This window comes from Halichondria panicea, chromosome 2, assembly GCF_963675165.1.
Source record: "Halichondria panicea chromosome 2, odHalPani1.1, whole genome shotgun sequence".
Lineage (NCBI taxonomy): Eukaryota > Metazoa > Porifera > Demospongiae > Suberitida > Halichondriidae > Halichondria > Halichondria panicea.
The window spans coordinates 1786866-1810074 of NC_087378.1; the positions used below are offsets into that span (position 1 = coordinate 1786866).

The 23209-nt window shown below is 41.3% G+C and overlaps 2 protein-coding genes and 1 pseudogene across 3 annotated transcripts; all 3 read left to right on the plus strand.

Moving 5' to 3' along the window:
* LOC135330867 (ATP-binding cassette sub-family C member 4-like) overlaps positions 1-23209 on the plus strand; it is a 28559-nt pseudogene that overhangs the window by 1914 nt on the left and 3436 nt on the right.
* Positions 3281-11883, plus strand: LOC135330888 (ATP-binding cassette sub-family C member 4-like). Its single transcript, XM_064525841.1, has 14 exons — positions 3281-3461; positions 3524-3620; positions 3676-3796; positions 4643-4824; positions 5966-6097; positions 6247-6284; positions 6397-6659; positions 7106-7336; positions 7525-7646; positions 7782-7890; positions 7999-8099; positions 8161-8780; positions 8826-8931; positions 11623-11883. Exons 1-14 carry the CDS (start codon positions 3295-3297, stop codon positions 11809-11811), a joined length of 2478 nt encoding a protein of 825 aa, XP_064381911.1. The 5' UTR covers positions 3281-3294; the 3' UTR covers positions 11812-11883.
* LOC135330936 (ATP-binding cassette sub-family C member 4-like) lies at positions 11722-15608 on the plus strand. 2 transcript variants are annotated; one of them, XM_064525923.1, is made up of 10 exons: positions 11722-11853; positions 12327-12555; positions 12666-12776; positions 13990-14107; positions 14227-14389; positions 14639-14751; positions 14801-14890; positions 14947-15112; positions 15161-15286; positions 15468-15608. In XM_064525923.1, exons 2-9 carry the CDS (start codon positions 12368-12370, stop codon positions 15202-15204), a joined length of 993 nt encoding a protein of 330 aa, XP_064381993.1. In that variant the 5' UTR covers positions 11722-11853; positions 12327-12367; the 3' UTR covers positions 15205-15286; positions 15468-15608. The 2 variants fall into 2 exon arrangements, with proteins under 2 accessions (XP_064381993.1, XP_064381992.1); XM_064525922.1 differs by lacking the exon at positions 11722-11853 and having other exon boundaries at positions 12225-12555.

The following is a 23209-nucleotide window of genomic DNA, read 5'->3' on the forward strand; positions in this document are numbered from 1 at the left end:
CAGTGCGAATGTAAAATGCTTCTACTACGTATACTAAATTAATAACCTTGAATTTAAATACAATATATTTCTTTTAATTCGTAAAACAAGCATGTTTTCTTACGCTCGCCCCACAATGTTCAACATTCTCCTAGTATGCCCTTGAATAGCAAGACAGTATCAGAGTACGGACTGAGTGACATCATTATTCTGCAGGTGATATTGCTCAATTGCCAACCCATTGTCCTTGGATACTTGAGTGGATTCTTTGCCCAGCTGGGAACCTTGGATCTGGCTGAGCAGGTCAACAATACAGAGTGCTACAGTAACGTCCCACTGGAGATCGTCAGTACCAGGGACGCCTACCTATTTGCTGGGGGTAGGTATAGGGATTGTGCATGTACTGTGTTCAATGCTAATTATAGTAGAAGTCTCTTGCACTAATCCATCCCTTATAATAGTAGATTGCACATAGGCCTATGGTATATACAGATCAATACTGGTAGTCTAAGTAGTTTTTTCCATCAGATCTTGTGGTTCTCGCTCTCATAATCCTTTTGGTACATGCTCACTCGTTCTTGATTGGCCAGAAGATGGGAATGCTTTGGAGGGTCACAGCCACCACAGCCATTCATAAAAAGGTGAGACAAACGAAAATTTATATTTATTGTACACACTCAGATTGATACTCAAATTGATATTTATTGTGCAGCTCCTCTCTCTAAGTCAGGCGACTATCGGTAAATTATCCGCTGGTCATGTGATCAACCTTTCATCCAATGATGTGCACCGATTTGACATGGTTCGTTAATCTAACAATTTACCTACATGTACCTCATAATTGTGGCTCACAAACACAGGCTCTCATGTTTTTCCACTACCTGTGGATAGCACCGTTTCAAGTGACTGCCTTTTGCTATCTAGTCTACATCGAATTTGGTTGGAGTGGTTTTGTAGGAATTTTCTGTATGATTCTCGTCATTTTCATCCAATTTTTTACTGCCAGACTTTTTGCTTATTACAGGTACAGTCAAGCCGCAAATACTAAGATTCTGAATTATGCAAATGTGTAGGTTTAAGGCAGCGAGGATCACAGACAAACGTGTGCGTGTCATGAATGAGGTTGTTGTGGGAATCCGAGTGATCAAGATGTACGCTTGGGAGTACGCCTTCAAGAGAGTGGTCAAGGCTTTGAGGAGGTAAGTCTTACCCATGCAAATCACGCCCAACCACCTTCACGTATCCCAGTGTAAGGGTTTATATTGTTCTGGGGCCTAGCTGAAAATCACATTGTTGAGATGACCATATCTAAGTAGAATGGGCTAGATCTAAAAATAAATGTAGGTGTTGTAATGAACACGTGTGAAAATAGTTCTTTTTCAGGAGTGAGGTGCTGCAGGTGTTCAAAGGAGGAGTGGTTCGTGCCGTTTCCAGTACCTTCATCTTTGGTGGGGCCAAGTTGATCATTGTGTATCTTATAGTTCTTCCGTTCATTCTCTCTGGAAACACGCTCACTCCCAAGAGTGTCATAACAACTCTCTCTCTAATCAATGTCATTCGTTTGGTGTTCGTCATCTTTGTGGTGCGGTGTTTCTTCGTGGTGTATGAGGCCTATGTGGCTATCGTGAGAATACAGGTGTGCACAAAACATGTACGTACATATATGGTTGACCTTTATAACCACCAATTTTCCAAGCTTTACAGGTGTTTTTTAATCTAAAAGTCCTCTCTTAAAAACTTACTTGCTTGACACTGTACAGTACATGTACATGTACATAGTTATGGAATTGTACACTTCCAACAGGATTTTCTGCTACTAGAAGAGTTGCCACCTGCTGACGAAGAGAGAGAAATGGCCACCTCACATATGAATGGTGGGTGAAACTTTCCAGTATGTCATGTGACTAACCCTGTATCTCACATGACAGGTCAGAGACATGATTCCAGAGTGAAGATACTGTCTGGAGAGAGCTCTGTAGCGTACAGCCCTCACACGACCGTGCACCTGTTGGGCGGTGAGTCTAGGAAGGTGTGTGTGGATGTGAGTGGACTGAGTGCCAGTTGGTCCATGGAGAGAGACAAACAAGTCCTCACAGACATCTCCTTCCAAGTGGATCAGGTAACTAGTGGGTAGTAATACTGTATATGAGGTACACGTGTGTACATAATTATGTGAACAATCTCGTTATGTTTGTTTTTCCGACAGGTGAACTCTCTATTGGCCATCGTTGGACCAGTGGGTGCTGGAAAGGTACGCAGATAATCACTGTCAAATATGTGCATGTTACAAGCTGCGCTGTGCTAATGCGTCTTGGCATGTTTTGTTTCGCTCAAAAGTATTAGTGTTTTATAGAAGAGGTGGTTTTGTATAATGTTACGAGCAATTGTTGACAATGAATTCATCAAAGAGGAGCTTGATGGAAACGGAAGTCTGCATGATGGCTTGATGAATGATCTGCAAGGATAGATCTACAATGTTAATATGTATTTTGCATTTCCTTTCAATGAAAAAAGCGGGTGGATCTGCAAAGAGGTCAGAATTTACAATGGCTGCTGCTTCTAGCAGTGTACCACTTTGCAGCTATTTTCTGACTCTTAATTGTAGCTTACAAACAAAGCACTTCAGTGCCAGGCTCTCACTAATAGATACATGCATGTTCTACGACTTCACTGTAAGTAATCAAATTACCCATAACTCGAGAATTAGTTTGCAAATCCACGAGTCAAAATCTAAGAGAACGTGGCTATAGAAGCCTATAGAAGCTGTTAGTTTTCGTCGCATTGGAGTGACACACACACACACACACACACACACACACACACACACACACACACAGTCAGCTTTTAATTTACCATATTTCTCGTGCGGCTCACGCCTCGAGGAATAAAGCTAAATTTGTGATTACTGTATTAATTGTTGTTTTTCTCCATGCTCTTGCCTCCCCCCTCCCCATATAGAGCACGTTGCTGCAGTGCTTGTTAGGGGAGCTCCAGGGAATAGAGGGAACAGCCACAGTGTGTGGAGCACTCTCCTACACCTCACAAGAGCCATGGATTTTCTCGGGGACTCTGAGAGAGAACATTCTGTTTGGGTCTCCTCACTTCCCTGATCGCTATGACGAGGTCATTAGAGCCTGTACGTTGGATAAGGTCAGTAGGATATCCGTGCATGTGTGTGTGATATTTCAGCCATTCTATAAGCTCAGTGCTTTTAGCATACATTATTATATAGGATTTGTGACTTTTTACTAGTAACCGGTAGAGTATACAGCTACAAAATCGTTAATCTTTATCTCTTCAGGACTTGAACTGTTCATGGATGGCGACCTGACTCTGGTTGGTGAGAGAGGTGTGACTCTGAGTGGGGGACAGAAGGCAAGAGTGAGTCTGGCCAGAGCAGTCTATCGTCAGGCAGACATCTACCTCCTCGACGACCCACTCAGTGCTGTTGATTCAGTCGTAGCAAAGCACCTCTTTGAAAGGTGAGCTGCTAGCAAGTCGATAGACACAGGCTGATGTAAATGCTCCTGCCCTATTCCCACAGGTGTATTCGAGGGCTGTTGAAAGATAAAATCGTTATATTAGTCACTCATCAAGTGCAGTTTGCACTGGAGGCTGACAAACTACTTGGACTTAAAGAGGTTGAATACATTTAATATAAAGCTAGGCTCTTCACTGATTAATTGCTCTTGTTAGGGTCGAGTTGAGATGTATGGTACTCACGCTGAGCTGGCTGCCAGAGGAGTGGACACCAATGCTTTGCTGGGCCTGCTCCAAGAGGGGGAGGAGGGCAGGGATGGAACGGGCAAAGACAAATGTAAGTGAGAGATTCATTGGTTTTTGTAGACAATTGGAAGCTCAAAAGCGTCAGTGACACCCTAATATGTACATGTTAGGTGTTTGTGTGTTTCAAAAATGAATCTTGCAATCTCCCGCTGTATTAATTAATTCCTCTAGGCATGTTTGCTCAAAAATGGAGGTCACTTCGCATTATGTATAATTATTAAATGCTTGCATTTTTAATTATCGACAGTGAACAAATTTAGTTCCATATACGTACATTATAAATAGCAACGAGTAATAGTGTTGTGGAAGAGGAGCTTTATGAAACAGCTAATGGAGATCTTCAATCTTCAAGTAGATCAATGATGATAGTGTTGTTGTATTTCCTGTCAATGAAATTAGAAAAGGGGTAGAAATGCTAAGAGGTCAGAGTGTTCCAAATGACTGGCTCCTTTTGGCAGTGTACAGCTCTTTTCTACTCTTGTATAGCTAAGAAACAGCTAACGCTTTAGTGCAAAGCTAATTCATTAAGTTTTGTGCGAACAGATGATGCTACAAAAGATTCTGAAAAAACTGGAACAGCCTTCACTATTAAAGTAAAATTAGAAGTTTCAAATCCAAGAGAACGTGGCTAGAAGCCTATAGAAGCTCTTAGTTTTCGTCGCATTGCAACCGTTGAGCTGGAATACACACACACACACGGATACACACACAGTCAACTTTACCGTATTCCTCGTGCGACTATGCCTCGAGGCATAAATAAGTACTATCAAACAATTGTTTAGGAATAAGTCCACTAAAAAGTACTAAAGACCTAGCTGTGTCATAATAATTATTCTCTGCAGCATGATGATAACATGATTGTTTTCTATCCCTATAGTACACTCTGTCCCCAACCCGCTGGACAACCCCACTCCCAGGAGAAGACGAAAACAAACTGACAGCGAATCCCTTAATGAATTCCACGATATTGATGAGGCCTCTATATACATGGCCCCTTCTTTGTTGTCCCTCCATTCTGTTGTCGACACTGTTACTAGCGGACAAGACGATATAATCCTGGTAAACAGTAACCGTGCATGATTAAACCTTGCCTCGATCCTATAGGCTCTTGGAAAAAAGGGCCTGGTAATCACTGTTTGTGCGTGGGTGGATTCAACAGTTAATAAAACTCTTTGTAATCATGCCTCAAGGCGTAGCCGCACTGTGTGTGTATTCTAGCTGGAACTGCTTAACGGTTGCAATGCGACAAAAACTAACAGCTTCTATAGGCTGCCACGATTTTGATTCGTGGATTTGCGCTTCTTTCTTGAGTTATGGCTAGTTTGACTCACAGTGACAGAATCTTTCATAGCATCATCTATTAGCACAAACTTTCTATTCAACTTATTTTATTGCGCTAACGCGCTAGCTGTTGGTTAGTTACAAGAATCAGAAAAGAGCTAGCTGCAAAGCTACATGCATGTACACGTACACTGCCAGAAGCACACCTTTTTCTGTTCTTTGTCAAAATAAGAAGATGAATTGGAGGAACAAAGAAAGAATGAAGGAAGCGAAAAGAAAAAGGAGACCCTGCCGTGCTAACTCACGTGACCCCCCCACTGATGTAGACAAATTAATTCTTTAATACTTTTTGAGCGAAGTAAAACATGGCGAGAGGCATTAGCACAGCGCAGCTTACAGCATTCATTTATCAATTAGTCTTCATGCATCCATGGAGAAGCATCTGGAAGTAGCCAGAGCTGGTCGATATCGATGTGTGTGTGTGGATAAATATGTTATAACATTATTATGGCCGAGACTATATATAGTGACTATAAAATTATAATGGCTTCTACTTCTTTTCTCTTCTGTTCTTGCTCACACTCTCTCCTGTGTTGAAAAGTCAGGTCTTGTCTTCTTTTGTACAGTGCATGGTGGGTGTTTTTCTGTGCACACAACACACGCACACACTTATTATCTGAGTTCAGTATGATTTGTGCAATGACATCATTATATATGCGATCATGTTAAACGTGAAATAAAATTACTTACTCTACCCCCAAGAATGCATATACACACCTGCAAACAGTGTATATATACCAGTCCTGGAATCGAGGCTATAATTATGTTCAACCTTGCACTCACTAAGGCTGTACACTTGTGATCACTTTTTAATTAGGAATAATTTATGAACATTTCCTCTCACTCTCCGTACATGCAGGAGCAGCAAGGTCCACCATCTGAGGAGAGGGCACACGGAACTGTCTCCATGAAGACCTACTACAAGTACTTCAGAGCTGGAGGAAACTTCTTGTTTTTGTTTGCCATTCTTGTCGTTCTATTTGCAGCTGAGGTAAGTTTTGAGTATGCAGGAATTAATCAATACATGTATGCTTTGCGCATATACATTGATCGCTGTATATGCTATCACTTGTACAGATCACTGTTGTGCAAATATACCTCTACAGAAGTATGATGTTTGTTGCTTTGTTTACGTTATAGGGAGGTGTGGTTTTGTCTGATTGGTGGCTAACCGACTGGTGAGTGGTGAACAGTTGCATATTTTAGTCCCTACTTGTACACGTAATACATTTGCTATATAACTTCCATTTTCTGCCTTTGAGATGCTCTCATCTGTTTGCACATACTCAGGGCGAACTGTGACATTCAGAAAGTCAATAGTTCACAAGATTGCACTCTGGAAACCAATACCAGCCTCTCGGAACTCTGTCAACTCTCGAACAACACAAGACTTTGGATATTCACTGCCCTCATTGCAATAGCCTTGTTGCTGTTCATAATCAGAGCTGTGTTGATCTATGGTCTCACTATCAATTCCTCACGAGTCTTACACAACAGGATGTTTGCTTCTGTTCTGAGAGCCCCTGCAAGATTCTTCGACACTAATCCAAGTGGTGAGGCCAACAGAGCATTCCTCTTTATAGTGCTGCCGCATGATCATTTTACAGTAGAACCTCCATTATCCGGACACCTTGGTTCCAGAAGCAGGCCGGATAAGTGAATATGCCGGATAATTGAATAGATAAACCACGCCGTGATCCACCCACTTTATTGATAAACAGCAGTGCCACATGGTTGTCTGCGCATGCGCATAAGATAAGCAGGTATGTCTCCATGGTAACAGCTGTACCGCGCATGCGCATTTTAGGGAACACCCATTTTCTGAAAAAAACTGCCAAGCCGGATAATCGAGGTTCCGGATAATGGAGGGCCGGATAATCGAGGTTCTACTGTAATCATAAGCAACCATGCATGCAATCTATACATGTACTTGATTCAACTTGAATTGTGTGTGTTTTTTATAATGACATTTTAGCAGTACCTACTTTTCTTTGTGTAGGACGAGTATTGAATCGCTTCTCAAAGGACATTGGCTTCCTAGACGATCTCTTACCACAAGTTTTCTTTGAATTTATCCAACTATTTGTCCGATTTTTGGGCATTCTGATAATCTCTATAGCAGCCAATCCTTGGCTTGCGATTGTGGCTGCAGCTGTCATGGTGGTGTTTGTCTTCTTCCGTTGGTATTACCTGAAAACTGCCCGAGACGTAAAAAGACTGGAAGCCATAGGTAATTATGTGTGCAATTCGCGATAGGCCTCTATTTTACTTTCTGATAAACTATATATACCTTCCCTCGCTAAGCCCCTAACGTTTTTGCGAATAATGTGTCCCTATAAAGAAGTATATGCATGCATGGTCAGTCACATGATTATACATGTAGCTTGCCTGCACACGCACACAACTGTTCATGTACAGGTCGCAGTCCTATCTACTCTCACGTCTCCACTACTCTGCAAGGGCTACCCATCATCAGGACCTTCCAGAAACAGGACATTGCTCAGAGACTCTTATATCATCACCAAGATGTCCACAGTGAAGTGAGGGATGCACTTTTTTCTATGTACATGTACATGTAGTTCCTATCGCTTAAATTTGACTCATTTTATTGCGTAGTTTAGTCTCTATATACTATAATAATACACTTTGTGTTTCCTTCCTATATATATATATAGGGTTGGTATGCATATCTCGTGACAGCAAGGTGGTTTGGAATGCGGATCGATCTCCTCAGTGCTGGTTTCCTCGCCTTTGTTGTCTTCACCTCGATTCCCCTTGCCTCAGGTACAACAACCGAATTTAACGCTGATTGTTTGTGGTCTATATAATAGTGTAGTTTCAGAAGCAAAATAATGTCAACTAAACAATGTGACAATTGTTTTTTTAACACAGGGTTGAGTGCTGAGCTGGTGGGACTGAGTCTAGTGTATGCTGTGTCACTTGCTGGACAGTTCCAGTACTGTATTCGACAGAGCGCTGAAATGGAGAACATTGTATGTTGAAAGGATTATATGTGGGAGCCTGTATTTTACATGTATAGTTTTTGTCATGCAGATGATATCAACAGAACGGATCCTGGGTTACAGTAGATTGGAGTCTGAAGCGTCACTGGAAACACTTCTTCCCAGCGACAAACCATCTCCAGAATGGCCAGAGGAAGGGCGAATCCAAATGAAGAATGTGTCTTTCCAGTACTCGCCTGAGTTGCCCCTAGTGTTGAAGGGCCTTGATCTCACAATCCAGCCAGGAGAGAAGATTGGAGTTGTGGGGAGGACAGGAGCAGGAAAATCCTCCCTCCTCTCAGTGCTCTATCGACTGGCCGAGTCGTCCGGTGTCATCACCGTCGATGGTGTGGACATACAGTCCATTGGCTTACATGACCTTCGTAACAAGATGTCCATCATTCCTCAAGACCCTGTACTATTCAGTGGGACAATGCGTTACAACCTAGACCCTTTCAACGAGTTCTCAGACAATGAGTTGTGGGATGTGCTGGAGCAGGTGCAGTTGAAGGGAGCAGTTGAGCAGCTGGAGGGACAACTGGCTGGCGAGGTGTCTGAAGGAGGTAGCAACTTCAGTGTGGGGCAGAAGCAGCTCGTGTGTTTGGCCAGGGCACTGCTGAGGAAGAACAAGATCCTGATACTGGACGAGGCCACCGCTAATGTGGACCCACGGTAAGCGTGCATATATACGTGCTGTACACTCGGTATTCTGTACAGAACTGATGAGATTATCCAGCTAGCCCTTCGTAAGAAGTTCACTGAGTGCACAGTCATCACAATAGCTCATCGACTGAACACTATCATGGACTCGGACAGAATATTGGTGAGTCTGAGCAGTATCAACGTGTATATACCGTAGTCATTGTAATTATACAACCAACTATGGAATTCAATTTTTTTCTGTTTGCATGGGCTACTACAAAAATTGCTGTGCCCACTGTGTTTGAGCTATGCATGCGCTGTAGATACCAGCACATCCGCATTGAGCTGCTGTTTCACGTTATTGTGCTGCCTCGAGGTACACTTCCTATAGTATTGTCGAAAGAAAAGTAACCGATTGATACTAAATTGCTACAAGATTTTTGTAGAATAATCTTAGCTAGTCTCGCGAGCAGCCGTCAGAAGGGAGGAAGGACGTCTGGTAAAGTGGCTGCTTTCCCATTGGCCCATTTCTGAATGTTGTCGCACCAATCAGATTGCCAGATTTTTTAAATTATGGGTATGGTTTTACGTAACCTATTGAAAGGAAGTGTGCACTATAAAGATAAGCAGCTATATAGATCTATAGAAGCCTAGAAGCTATAGATTACTCTACACAAAAAATTAAGCTGCTGTTATATTAGTGAGACTGTTGCTGCCATAAAGCTGTTATAAAAAGCTCCAGCCCAATCAAGAGCTATCTATAACAAGTTTTGTGATGGTAGATCTAGAGACGTGTTTGTCTGGGAGCAGTTCTTAATTGAGGAAACAATGCATTCTTTCTTCTTCTTGTGGAGTTTTTGTGCGCAGACTATTAAAATACTGTGCTTTTCTACTTAAACATTTATTATACCTCGTTGCGCATGCGCAAGCGAGGTATATATGCAGTAGTGTGTTTATGTGGGAAGGGTTGCATACCTTATCTGACCAGAGAATTGGATATAACCACCTCTCCTATTTATAATTATGATAATTATGAATGACTGCAGGAAATGATTACACTAGAACCTCGCTAATCCTTTAGTCCGAAACCTCGCAAATCCGGACAAAATGGCAAACTGAAAGAGAGGAGGGGCTGTCAGTAGAATAGACTATTGCGCATGCGCAATCTAACTTGCTTTGCTGAATCAGCAATAATTTTATCCTTTGCTCAATACAATGGCCACTGCAAAGAAAACGAAGAGAGAACTCACAAGACTCACTGTAGACTGGATAAAAAGTTTAGATAAAGACTATTCTATAGCTAGCAGCTTCCCTTCTGGCCACAAAATTTATGTACAAAAGTGTCTTCGTTAATGATATTCATGATTAATTAATGACATCTGTTAATCCGGAAATTTCATGTATTCGGATGGGGTCTGGTCCGGCTCTATTCGGATTAGCGAGGTTCTCAGACTACTGTATTAGAATTGGTTACATGCAACCCAGAGTATTGGCAATTTTTGCTGAGTCAGCAACATTCAGAAAACTCAGCATTACAGCCAAGACAACAGGCAACAATTGCAAGATCACTTCTCTGTTAGTTCTCGTCACTGCATTGAGCATCAACGTATAGCTACACATATTTGCTGACTCAACAATAATCGTAGCACGTGATTGTTATGGCCAATTGCTTCCTACATGTTGAGTCAGCAAATATGTGTAGCTACGTGATGCTCAATGCAGTGACTGGCCTTATACCTGAAAACTAACAAGCTAGCTACATGAAGTGATCTTGCAATTGCTACCAGTCGTCTTTTTATAAGCCATAATTATAATACTCTACAAACGCTGAGTTTTCTGACTCAGTAAAATTTCTTATTACATCTATATGTCTACGTACCTTGTGGTTGTAGTAGCTGATAGTGCAAGGGTTGGTCTATATTATGGTTTCTCTATGTGCATGGTTCCTCAGTGCATGGTTAAGCTAAAGCTTGCAAGCACAAAACAATCATTAACCTCTAATTTGGTTTCTTAGAATTAGCTCCGTGTGCGCGCATAGACTGTTTTAGCTTATTTTTTTAGCTTTTGCTTTTTTTCTGCTCAAAGAGTGCAAGTATGAGTTTCTGTTTTTGGAGGTGTCTATATATGGGATTTAGAAGCCAAAAGGCACTGATTTAGTATCCCGAGCGTATAGCGAGGATACTAGTGGATGAGGGCTTCTAAATCACATAGATACCGACAAAACTGTCTGCATGTGAGGTCCTATTGGCAGACACTTTTTTCCCGGAAATGTTTTCTTCACTTACATACCATATATAGCGGGTTATTTTCGAGGCACTAAATTGCCCAAACTAAACATTTCAGGATTTTATTTTCGAGGAAAACCCCTACAGTAGAGAGGTTTCAATACCGGATGTAAATTCGTTTTTCTGGGTCAATCCTTGAAAACCTCGAAAATTTCGTCCCTCGAAAAATAACCAGCTATTACGGTATCCGGCCGTACATTGAAAACCTAGTTTGGGGCAGCCAGTACTGGCCAGTATAATTATATATATACATTTGTATACGGAATAGTGAGTGTGGCTGCATTTTAGGTCGAGTTTTGTGCAGTAAACATCTAGCTAGCAATCTGTGCCAAACCAAATGGCCGGTATATCGAGGTGGCCGTATATATACTTCAGAGAGCTGGAATAGTGAGAGTCTACTGTATTTATTTTGTATTTTCTAAAGCTAGGGAAAGGGTTTATAATTAACCAGACAGTTTACATGCATGCGCATATATATAAACATGAATAGTATATATAGGTGCACATGCATGCATGTGCATGCATGTGCATGTGACTCTGTTGTGCTTGTCGTTATTATCCTATAATATCCCCATGCATGCATGCAGGTGATGAGCAATGGAAGATTGGAGGAGTTTGATCAGCCCCTCTCTCTCCTGGAGAACTCAGATTCTCTCCTCTCAAAGATGGTGTCTAAAACTGGCCCTGTGGCATCCAGGAAGCTGAGACTAATGGCTGAAGATGCTGCCAGGAGACAAAACTCTGTGTTTAGTTTGCCTCTTGAGACTACTGTTTGATCATGCACGGTTGTGTTCTTCATTGTGCTATAATATTTCAAGGTGTGAAGAAATAACTGATATCATATGTGACAGCTTTAGAAATTTGCGTAATTCAGTTGTACCTATATGCATGCAGTCTAGCTTCCACATGTATTATAAGAGCGTGCCATCTTTACTGACATGATGAGACCAGAGGAGTGAAATGCTACATAATACTAATATCTTAGCCTAGGCCGCACTTCTTCTGAGCGAGGATAGAGCCTAAGCTTCAAATGACGACACCCCTACATGCAGTAGATTTCACACTGAATTTAGATCAAGAGAGGAAAAGAAACTAGTAATTGTTGGGAACCACAAAAAAGATTCTATTAACGGATTCACGATCATTAGGTACCCATAATGATTTGCTAATGATTTTGTACACACTATTATACGTCCTTACCTAGAGCTTTCTATTATTATGACCTTTTACTTGTAGATCTGCTACAGATCTACTCTGGATATAATATTATACTAGCATTTGCATTGTACAGGTAGCTACCGTACGTAGCTAGCTGATCAAGTCAGTACCAATATGGATAGTCGAGACCAGTCAGGGGTAAGTGCTACTGAGAAGAAGAGCAAGGAAGCAGAACACAAGTTGGAGGAGGAGGAGGAGGAGAGAGTAGAGCTAGAGAGCTACAAAGAAGATGTCACTCCAGCCAGAAAGAGACCTAGGGATCGTCGCTCTGGTGCTAATTTCTTATCGAGAGTGCTCTTTGTGTAAGGTTTTTACAATGTAGCTACTGTCAAGTTTTAGAATAATGGCCTATAGATCTATTAAAACTGAATCTCCATTCTCATTACATTGCTGTGTATTACTTCTCATTCAGTTGGCTGGATGCGTTGTTCTGCACTGGAGTTAAACATGACCTTCAAGAGGACGACCTCAGTTTGTGTCCTGAGGAGGTGGAATCTGAGAGACTGTACAAAAAGTTTAACAAGTACGTCTGTGGCAACCGTAGAAATTGTCCCCACGTTTCCCTCTGTGTAAATGGGATCATTGTTAGTATAATCGCTTCCTGTTTTGATATTGCAGAGTGTGTATGTACGTACTTATCGTACCCTCGTGAAAATAAGCCCATGCATCTTGAATAAACACCCATCCCCTCTTTTGCTTCAAAGTTCTTGCACAAGGGTATTTTCACTCGATTATAAGCTCACCCAGAATGAAGAGTTTGAGCATGCGCAGTAGCTAAATGCCACATGTTCACTATTAATTTTAGTGAAGAAAGGAGGTTTTAGGTAGTATAGCTAGTAAGACTATACACTCCTTGCTGGACCATAAAACTTATCTGTATGGATCTGTTTGCCCTTGAAGATGTATATGCAGGGAACAAGTAGTCCTATATGCAGAGAAAGGGAAACACAAAATCAATCTGAGAAGAAAGTTATCACCCAGGCCAATTTTGCAGGTTACCTTGCCTTGGTTTTCTGAAACAAAGTACCTGATAGCTGCTCTGTAAGAGTATGACCTACCATCCTTTGGGAAGTTTCTGCTACATCTGACGTCGACAAGCAACGAATAGAGTCAGAGTCCACTTCTTCACGTTCATTCTGTGCTTTAATCATACTCATGCATTAGTTTATAACATTGTTGTTGTCAATGAAATGTTCATACTATGAAAATACAATAAATTAATGAAGAATTGTCATAGAGCAAAGTGTAAACCTCGATTTGAGGCCGCGGGTGGGCGTATATTCAAATGAAAACTCACCGTTCGCGATTAAACGCCCAGTCCCCTAATAAACCTAAACTTCTTGCAGAAAAGGGTGGGCGTATTTTCGCGAGGGTACGGTACATAAATAAAGGAAAGGGGGATTAGCAACAAAATCGACCTCGAATAACCATCCGTGTTGCCCCAGGTTTACTCGAGGCTGTCTACTCCAATGTATATAGCATCGGTTCCAAAATACGGCCTAGTATCTATTGCAAATGTGTGATAATACGCATGTGCTCATAGGCATGGCCCATCCACGCCCGCGTGTACCATCTACATTGTATGGCCAATGTTGGGGGGCAACACGCATTGTTTCATAATTAAGCCACACACCTTGCACAAAAGTCTACGTTTTGACTTACGTTGCCAATCCCTCTCTTCTTTATATATGATATGTACGTACTACATCGCTTTACATTATGATCTTGTTTTCTAGGCATTGGCAGTTTGAGCTTGAGCGGCACAATAGTGGGAAAAAGCCGCGTCTATTCATGGCCTTGATCAAAACCTCCTGGTGGAGATTTATCATTCAAGGAATACTAATTACATTTGAAGTACGTATAACCCATTAAAATTAATTGTGGTCTCAATAGTGGGCTTTCTTTGGGTGGCCATACAAATTTTATAGCGGGACAAAGCATTCTTACTGAGTGACATCATAATTTGTCTGCAGGTGATATTGCTCAATTGCCAACCCATTGTCCTTGGATATTTGAGTGGATTCTTTGCCCAGCTGGGAACCTTGAATCTGGCTGAGCAGGTCAACAATACAGAGTGCTACAGTAACGTCCCACTGGAGATCGTCAGTACCAGGGACGCCTACCTGTTTGCTGGGGGTAGGCATAGGGATTGTGTACTGTGTACACATTGTATTTAATGTTTTGATGGTTCAGTTCTTATTGAGAACATACAAGTAGACGTGAATTATTATGTAAGACTCACTGTGCACTAATCTATACACACTCTATAAGAGATTGCACATAGGAATATTGCTATACAGTATATAATTATGCAGATCAATTGCTGTTACTGCATGTAGTCTAAGAAATGGAAATGTTTATATAATTATTTGTTTTTTCCATCAGGTCTTGTGCTTCTCGCTCTCTTAAGCCTTTTGGTGCATGCTCACGCATTCTTGATTGGCCAGAAGATGGGAATGCTTTGGAGGGTCACAGCCACCACAGCCATTCATAAAAAGGTGAGACAAAATTGATCATGTACTTTTATTATTATGTACTTTTTTGCAGCTCCTCTCTCTCAGTCAAGTGACTATCGGTAAAATATCCGCTGGTCATGTGATTAACCTTTCATCCAATGATGTGCACCGATTTGACATGGTTCGTTAAATGTAAGAATTACCTACCTACCTCATAAGTGTGGCTCACAAACACAGGCTCTCCAGTTTTTCCACTACGTGTGGATAGCACCGTTTCAAGCGACTGCCTTCTGCTATCTAGTCTACGTCAAATTTGGTTGGAGTGCTTTTATAGGAGTCTTCTTCATGATATTAACCATAATTTCATTCAATTTTTTGCTGCCAAACTTTTCGCCTATTATAGGTAAGCCTAAAAAACGGTGACTCTGAATTATGCACATTATTTGTGTAGGTTTAAGGCAGCGAGGATCACAGACAAACGTGTGCATGTCATGAATGAGGTGGTTGTGGGAATCAGAGTGATCAAGATGTACGCTTGGGAGTACGCCTTCAAGAGAGTGGTCAAGGCTTTGAGGAAGTAAGTCTTATATTAATTACCTAAATCAAAAATTTAGCCAAACCACGTTCACATGCATATCCCGGTGTATATTGGTATGTACCACAGGCCAGATCTAAGATGTACGTCTTATGTATAAGTTATAATAATATTATGACTAGTACATGTACGTGTAAAAGTAATTCTAATCTATTCTTGTCAGGAATGAGGTGCTGCAGGTGTTCAAAGGAGGAGTGGTTCGTGCCGTTTCCAGTACCTTCGTTTATGGTGGGGCCAGGTTGATCATTGTGTACCTTATAGTTCTTCCGTTCATTCTCTCTGGAAACACGCTCACTCCTAAGAGTGTCATAACAACTCTCTCTTTAATCAATGTCATTCGGCTTGTGTTCATCGTCTTTGTGGTGCGCTGTTTCTTCGTGGTGTACGAGGCCTATGTGGCTATCGTGAGAATACAGGTGCGCACAAAACATGCATGTACGTATGGGTACACAATTGACCACCGATCTTCCAAGCTAGCAGGTATTTTTGACCTATAGTAGCCCTGTTCTAATGTATAATAATGTGACTGATAACATCGTTATGCAATTGTACAGGATTTTCTGCTACTAGAAGAGTTGCCACCTGCTGACGAAGAGGGAGAAATTGCCACCTCACATATGAATAGTGTGTGAAACTTTCCAGTATGTCATGTGACTAACCCTGTATCTCGCATGACAGGTCAGAGACGTGATTCCAGAGTGAAGATACTGTCTGGGGAGAGCTCTGTGGCGTACAGCCCTCACACGACCGTGCACCTGTTGGGCGGTGAGTCCAGGAAAGTGTGTGTGGATGTGAGTGGACTGAGTGCCAGTTGGTCCATGGAGAGAGACAAACAAGTCCTCACAGACATCTCCTTCCAAGTAGATCAGGTAACTAGTGGGTGGATGCGTGTCTAATAGGGGTATGTGCCATAGAGGTACACGTGTGTACGTATAATTATTGTGAACAATCTCCTCATGTGTGTTTTTCCCAGGTTAACTCTCTATTGGCCATCGTTGGACCAGTGGGTGCTGGAAAGGTGCACAGATAATAAAACTAGAACAGCTAAAGTTGTGATGAGATTAATGACGGTCTATTGATTGTTGTTATCCCATATAGAGCACGTTGCTGCAGTGCTTGTTAGGGGAGCTCCAGGGAATAGAGGGAATAGAGGGAATAGCCACAGTGTGTGGAGCACTCTCCTACACCTCACAAGAGCCATGGATTTTCTCGGGGACTCTGAGAGAGAACATTCTGTTTGGGTCTCCTCACTTCCCTAATCGCTATGGCGAAGTCATTAGAGCCTGCACATTGGATAAGGTCAGTAGGATATCCGTGTGTGTGTGTGATGTTTAATCCTTTAACCGTCGGATTCTTAATTAACAGTGAAGTAAAATGTCTGTAAATTCTCTATCGGGTTTCCAGAGCAATAAAATGCCTAGCAACCATATACCAATAGAATGCCCATACAACAAGGAATAAAATGGTGCAACATGTGTTGCCATAACAACCACGGTTATTACGCTCACCCGTTTTTATCGTTTTAAATGCTCGGCCAGCGGTGAGATAAAATCCAAAAATTTTTTTTTATGGATCAGCCTATCACATGGTATAAAGGCTTGACTAAGCTTGATTTTCACATCATATGAATGTAACAGTGCTAAGATATATCAATTTGAAGTACAATACGTACATGTATTACTATATCGGTGAACGACCTATGAAATTTACAAGCTCACATAAAGACTGTTCAGTACTGCTAATTCTATTTTAGCTATACTATATACTTACACTACTGATATTCTAGCTATACTATACTACTTGCCAGAGTCACACAGTGAGCCCTCTCCTGGTCTTTCACCGTCCTGGTCCATAGCGCTAGCGTCTAGGTCCATGTCATGCATGTCCTCAGTCCCAGACAGTTCATCAGCGTCTGGCATAAAGCTGGTAGCCTTTGGGAGGTATCCTACTATCCCCTCTCCTTCATAGGCACTGTCATCACCAGAGGAGACATCGCCATTGCTGTCCTCAAGCTGTTCAAGCACATCAGCACAAGTAAACAATCTAGCCATAGCTATATAAACTTCGTGCGGTAAGATGCTAATCAAATTTTAACATAGCAACGTGGCTTGGAAAAATTCTAGACTAAATTGCACGTGATTCTACAGCTCTTCCTCTATACAGGGATGTGCGTAGTTCGAGCTACTTCCTAAGTATCGCAGAATTAGAATTTCGCAAAAAAAGTCACTATTGCGGGCCACGATTGTGGCCCGTGACGGTAAGGGTTAATTAACCATTGTAAGCTCAGTGCTGTAACAAACATGTATAGCTCGGTGCGCATGCACAAGCGAGGTATACAGTAGTGTGTTTGTGTGTGTGTTTGTGTGTGTGTGTGTTGGAGGGGTTGAAACAAAAAAAAAAAATTGTGAGGAACTGCCTTATCTGACCAGAGAAGAGGGTACCACCTCTCCTAGTTCCATAATGCACTTGCAAATTAAATTGCTTATGAGACATGAATGGCTGCAGGAATAACTACTATAAGTATAATTATTTTGTGTTCATGCTTCTAATAATTATATAATAATATGTAATTTACTATGCGGTTTACCTTCAGTTCTTGTAATCTAGTCTTTTTACTTGAATTGTGTTTTTTTACTGGTTTTTAATACTCTCAGGGGAGGTCAGGGGGAGGGAGGTTTTGGTTATTATGTAGATGTAGTAATTGATAAAGGATTTTACTTTCTGTGTCTTTCTTTAGAGGCTAAGAAAAATGCTGCCAACGCCTTCGTTTCTTTAAATTATTAAACACACCAATGGTTGGAAGTATAGTGTCATAATTAGCTATCTATACATGTATGTCCATATCCACATTATGTTACTGGGGGTGGCCATGCTGATCTGTTAAATTCGGAATCTGTGCTTAATTTAATTAAAGTATGCATGCACAATTAAGGTAGGTTAACAACAGAAAGGCAAACACCACAAGGCATGCAGAGAACAGACAGAAACAGAAAAGCAAACAGATGCTCGGCCTGGAGAGCCGAGAATGATGGGTTAAAGAGTCTTTAACCAACTCTCCCCATTCATCTGTTGCATTCAGTCACATATTATACACAACTATACAGTGCTATATAACACTCAATAGTTATTGTACATCTATTCACATTGGGGCCATGCTGAATAATTATTGTAAAGCTGTAAATCAAGCTGACATAAATTATAAGACTTATCTTCTAACTTGGACTTGATATTGGTTGCTGTGATATTTCAAGTTGGCTTTTAAAAGAAAACTTCTGAGGGGGGCTTATATAGGTATAAAGTACAACACTGTATTGTCTGGGCCGGTTTTGTGGTACATGTAGTTGATAGTGGGGTTGGGGCAATGTGGGTTCTTCTATGTGGTTAAGCTGAAGCAAGCACAAAACAAACGTGTGTGTGTGGTGTGTGTGTGTGTGTGTGTGTGTGTGTGTGTGTGTGTGTGTGTGTGTGTGTGTGTGTGTGTGTGTGTGTGCATGTGTGTGTGTGTGCGTGCGTGCGTGCGTGCGTGCATGCGTGCGTGCGGACTGATATACAGCTGCTTAAGGATCAATGAAGTGCAAGTAAGAGTTTCTATAGGCTTCTAGTCATTTTTTGAGATTTTAATTCGTGAATTTGCAAAACAATGCTTGATTTCTCGAGTTATGCCGAGTTTTATTGCAGCCTTTTCAGGAGATTGCGTAGAAAAACTTGTCCATGATATGGAGTATTGCTACTCTACTTAGTAGTTAGCTCTGCACTAGAACGCTAGCTATTGGTAGCTGCAAGAGTGAGGAGAGAGCTGCAAGGCTCTGCTGGAGTTTCTCTGTGATTCTGGATTCTGCTGCAGCAAAATTTATGCAAAAATGTTGAGTCATGTGTGTATAAAAGCTATTGCTATAATAATAGCTAGTAGCTTTATAGCCTCGATTCCAGGTCGAGTTGTTTCTAGCTAGGGCGACAACTAGGCCTGGTGTTGATTGTATCTGGGCGTGTATCTGGGCGTGGTTAGAACAACACACCTGTCGACAAGGGCCGGCAGTGTTGGTCCTACCTACTAGTTTATAGTCCATCACAAAGGGCAGTGAGTGAAAGCAAGAGATTTGCTATACCATGTTGAAAGACGTTTCTTCCTTCTGACAAGAGCTGGGCCTGTTCTGCAATGAGAGTGGGGCCTTCTTGTGAAGCAGACAATGTATACGTTAATCTGAACAACTTAAACTTGCAGTAGCTAGCTAGCTAGATAATCTATGGCTAGATTTTAGTTACTTCAGAGCATACATGGAGCTAAATTACGGGGAAATATGACAGGAAACAAAGTGTGAAGAACTTGCTTTCGTTTCCGGTTCCTGCCACGCCCAGATACAATCAATACCAGGCCGTAGTATTCAACTTCGTTCTATTAAAAAAAATTGGCCTGGGACCGAGGCTAGTAGCTTTATAGCTGTGACTCCTCCACGGCCGAGGCACCAGCATCCGCGGTGCTTTCATTATACATGTAGTACATTTGTGACGTTTTCCACTAGTAGCGTGTATAGAGTAAAGTTGTACATTACTTTCTCTCTTCAGGACTTGAAACTGTTCATGGATGGCGACCTGACTCTGGTTGGTGAGAGAGGTGTGACTCTGAGTGGGGGACAGAAGGCAAGAGTTAGTCTGGCCAGAGCAGTCTATCGTCAGGCAGACATCTACCTCCTCGACGACCCACTCAGTGCTGTTGATACAGTCGTAGCAAAGCACCTCTTTGAGAGGTGAGCTGCTAGCAAGTCAATATAGGCACAGGCTGATGTAAATGTTCCTGCCCTATTCCCACAGGTGTATTCGAGGGCTGTTGAAGATAAAATCGTTATTCTAGTCACTCATCAAGTGCAGTTTGCACTGGAGGCTGACAAACTACTTGGACTCAAAGAGGTTGGATATATGCAGTTAATAGTTGGTGTGTTTGTACAGTTACAGGTTCTCTATCTCTAGGCTTTTCCGTTGTGTAGGGACAAATTGAGATGTATGGTACTCACGCTGAGCTGGCTGCCAGAGGAGTGGACACCAATGCTTTACTGGGCTTGCTCCAAGAGGGGGAGGCGGGCAGGAATGGAACTGGTAAAGACAAATGTAAGTGGAAGCCAATGAATAGAAAGTTCCCTAATGTACCTGAAGAATAGGTGTTTGTGTGTTAGTATTGGCTAATAACTTATGTCATGATATACTATCTGCGACATGGTGATAACATTTTTTTTCCACCCCAATAGTACACTCTGTCCCCAACCCGCTGGACAACCCCACTCCCAGGAGAAGACGAAAACAAACTGACAGCAAATCCCTCAATGAACTCCACGATATCGATGAGGCCTCTATATACATGGCCCCTTCTTTGCTGTCTCTCCATTCTGTTGTCGACACTGTCACTAGCGGACAAGACGATATAATCCTGGTAACTATTATAGTAACCGTGCATGTTTCAACGTCTCACTCACTACTTAAGGCTGTACACTTGGGGTAGCATTTTGACTATATGTATGTGAACATTTCCTCTCACTCTCGGTTCATGTAGGAGCAGCAAGGTCCACCGTCTGAAGAGAGGGCACACGGAACTGTCTCCATGAAGACCTACTACAAGTACTTTAGAGCTGGAGGAAACTTTTTGTTTTTGTCCGTAATTCTCGTCTTTATATTTGCCGCTGAGGTGAGTTTAGGACTTTAAAACATACAGTATTGTCATATATACCTTATTGTTACTATTATAAACGGGTACTAATTTTAGTGAATTTTAGCGAATTTGTAATTAATTCTAAATTAAGTACACGCTAATAATAAAACGCCTCCTCGGCGACCTAGCGTTCAATTAGAGACGGATCGCGCAATTTAAAAAATTATGAATCTCATTAAAAAAATATATAAAAATGTTTTTTTTTTCTTCTTTCTAATGTACTTTTGAGAGTATGCTAAGCAAGCTAGCCCTTTTTTATCTGTATCTGACTCCAAACTTTCCATTTAACCTTAAAACTCATACTTGTACATCTTTTGAGATATTATTGTGGTAATGAATTTGCTACAAATCCGCCAAAATTAGTACCCTAAAAACAAAGAAAAATCTGAAAACGCTAAATTTACTACCCGTCTATAATAGTTTGTTCATATACATTATACTTGTACAGATAAATGTTGTGCTCTCACATAATGTTTGTTGCTTTGTTTACATTGTAGGGAGGCGTGGTTTTGTCTGATTGGTGGCTAACCAACTGGTGAGCGATGAACAGTTTCCGATATATTCTATACTGTGCATCCCAGTCTAAAGAATAGATTACCACAAATTTGTGTGTATATAGCTGTACTTAAATCCAGATTGGAATATGTTTAAGAATTGGTGCTATTGTGTAGGTGAAGGTTTTCAGCTAAGGTCTGGGATTTTGCCGGTCATAACATCTATAGCTATATAGATACATGTACTTTGTTCGATGTTGCAAGCATATACACATCCTCCCAGTGCTCAAATTTGTAGTGCATTTTTAGTGCTTTTTTGGTTGCTATAGGTGATTATCTCAAAAAGATGTAACGGCGAAGGTCCACACAGTACATAAATTGTCTAACTTTTGATTACTTACTTACAGAGATAAGTTATAGTTATAACACAGGCACCAGGGATGTATGGAATATATTGCACTGAAGCACGAGGGCGTAAGCCCCGAGGGCTGAGTAATAACTAGTTTATATCCCGAGGGCATAGCAACATTAAAAATTAAAATTTAATTGATTTTACATACATTTTTTTATGCCTTGGTGCGCATGTGCAAGCAAGGTATACGGTAGTGTGTGTGTGTGTGTGTGTGTGTGTGTGTGTGCACGTGTGTGTGCATGGACTGCAGCTGCTCAAGGATCAATGAAGTGCAAGTAAGAGTTTCTATATATAGGCTTCTATAGTCATGTTTTAATTCGTGGATTTTCAAATAATGCTTCATTCTCGAGTTTACCTATATAGTTTTGCTGTTATTGCAGTCTTTCCAGAAGAGTGCATGCGTAGCAAAACTTGTCCATGGAGTGTTGCTACTTTATATATTTAGTAGTTAGCTCTGCACTAGAACGCTATAGCTATTGGTAGCTGCAAGAGTGAGAAGAGAGCTGCATGATGCAGCAGCTATTAATTTTAGCTTTTAGACTCATCTTTTTAGCGTATATAGATCATTTCCCATGCATGATGAAAAACTCAAGAGTGCACTCTTGAGTTTTTCCCCCGGGATTACAGATATGAAATTTATATGCAACAAAATTACCGTAAGAACATTATGATATCTGTGATATATAGTGTGTAATTACTAATAGCTAGTACATGTAGTAGCTTTTAGCTTTGACACATCCACCGAGGCATCAGTATGCACCTGCGGTGCTTTCATTGTACAATCACCCCCGTTTTCACCTAAACGATTGCCCACTGTAACAATTTTGGGGAAATAGTTTAGATGTGCTGTAGCTTATAATTATATTCATTCACCTACATACTGATAGCAGCACCATTTAGTTAAGTACATGACTACTAACACATTTGTGGTAATCTACTCTTAGACAGTATATATGCACTGTACGTTTCCAACTTCCGTTTTCCTTTACCTTGCTCTCATCTGTTTGCATGCTCACACTCAGGGCAAACTGTGACATTCAGAAAGTCAATAGTTCACGAGATTGCACTCCAGAAACCAATACCAGCCTCTCGGAACTCTGTCAACTCTCGAACAACACAAGACTTTGGATATTCACTGCCCTCATTGCAATAGCCTTGTTGCTGTCCATAATCAGAGCTGTGTTGATCTATGCTCTCACTATCAATTCCTCACGAGTCTTACACAACAGGATGTTTGCTTCTGTTCTGAGAGCCCCTGCAAGATTCTTCGACACCAATCCAAGTGGTGAGGGAATTTGCCG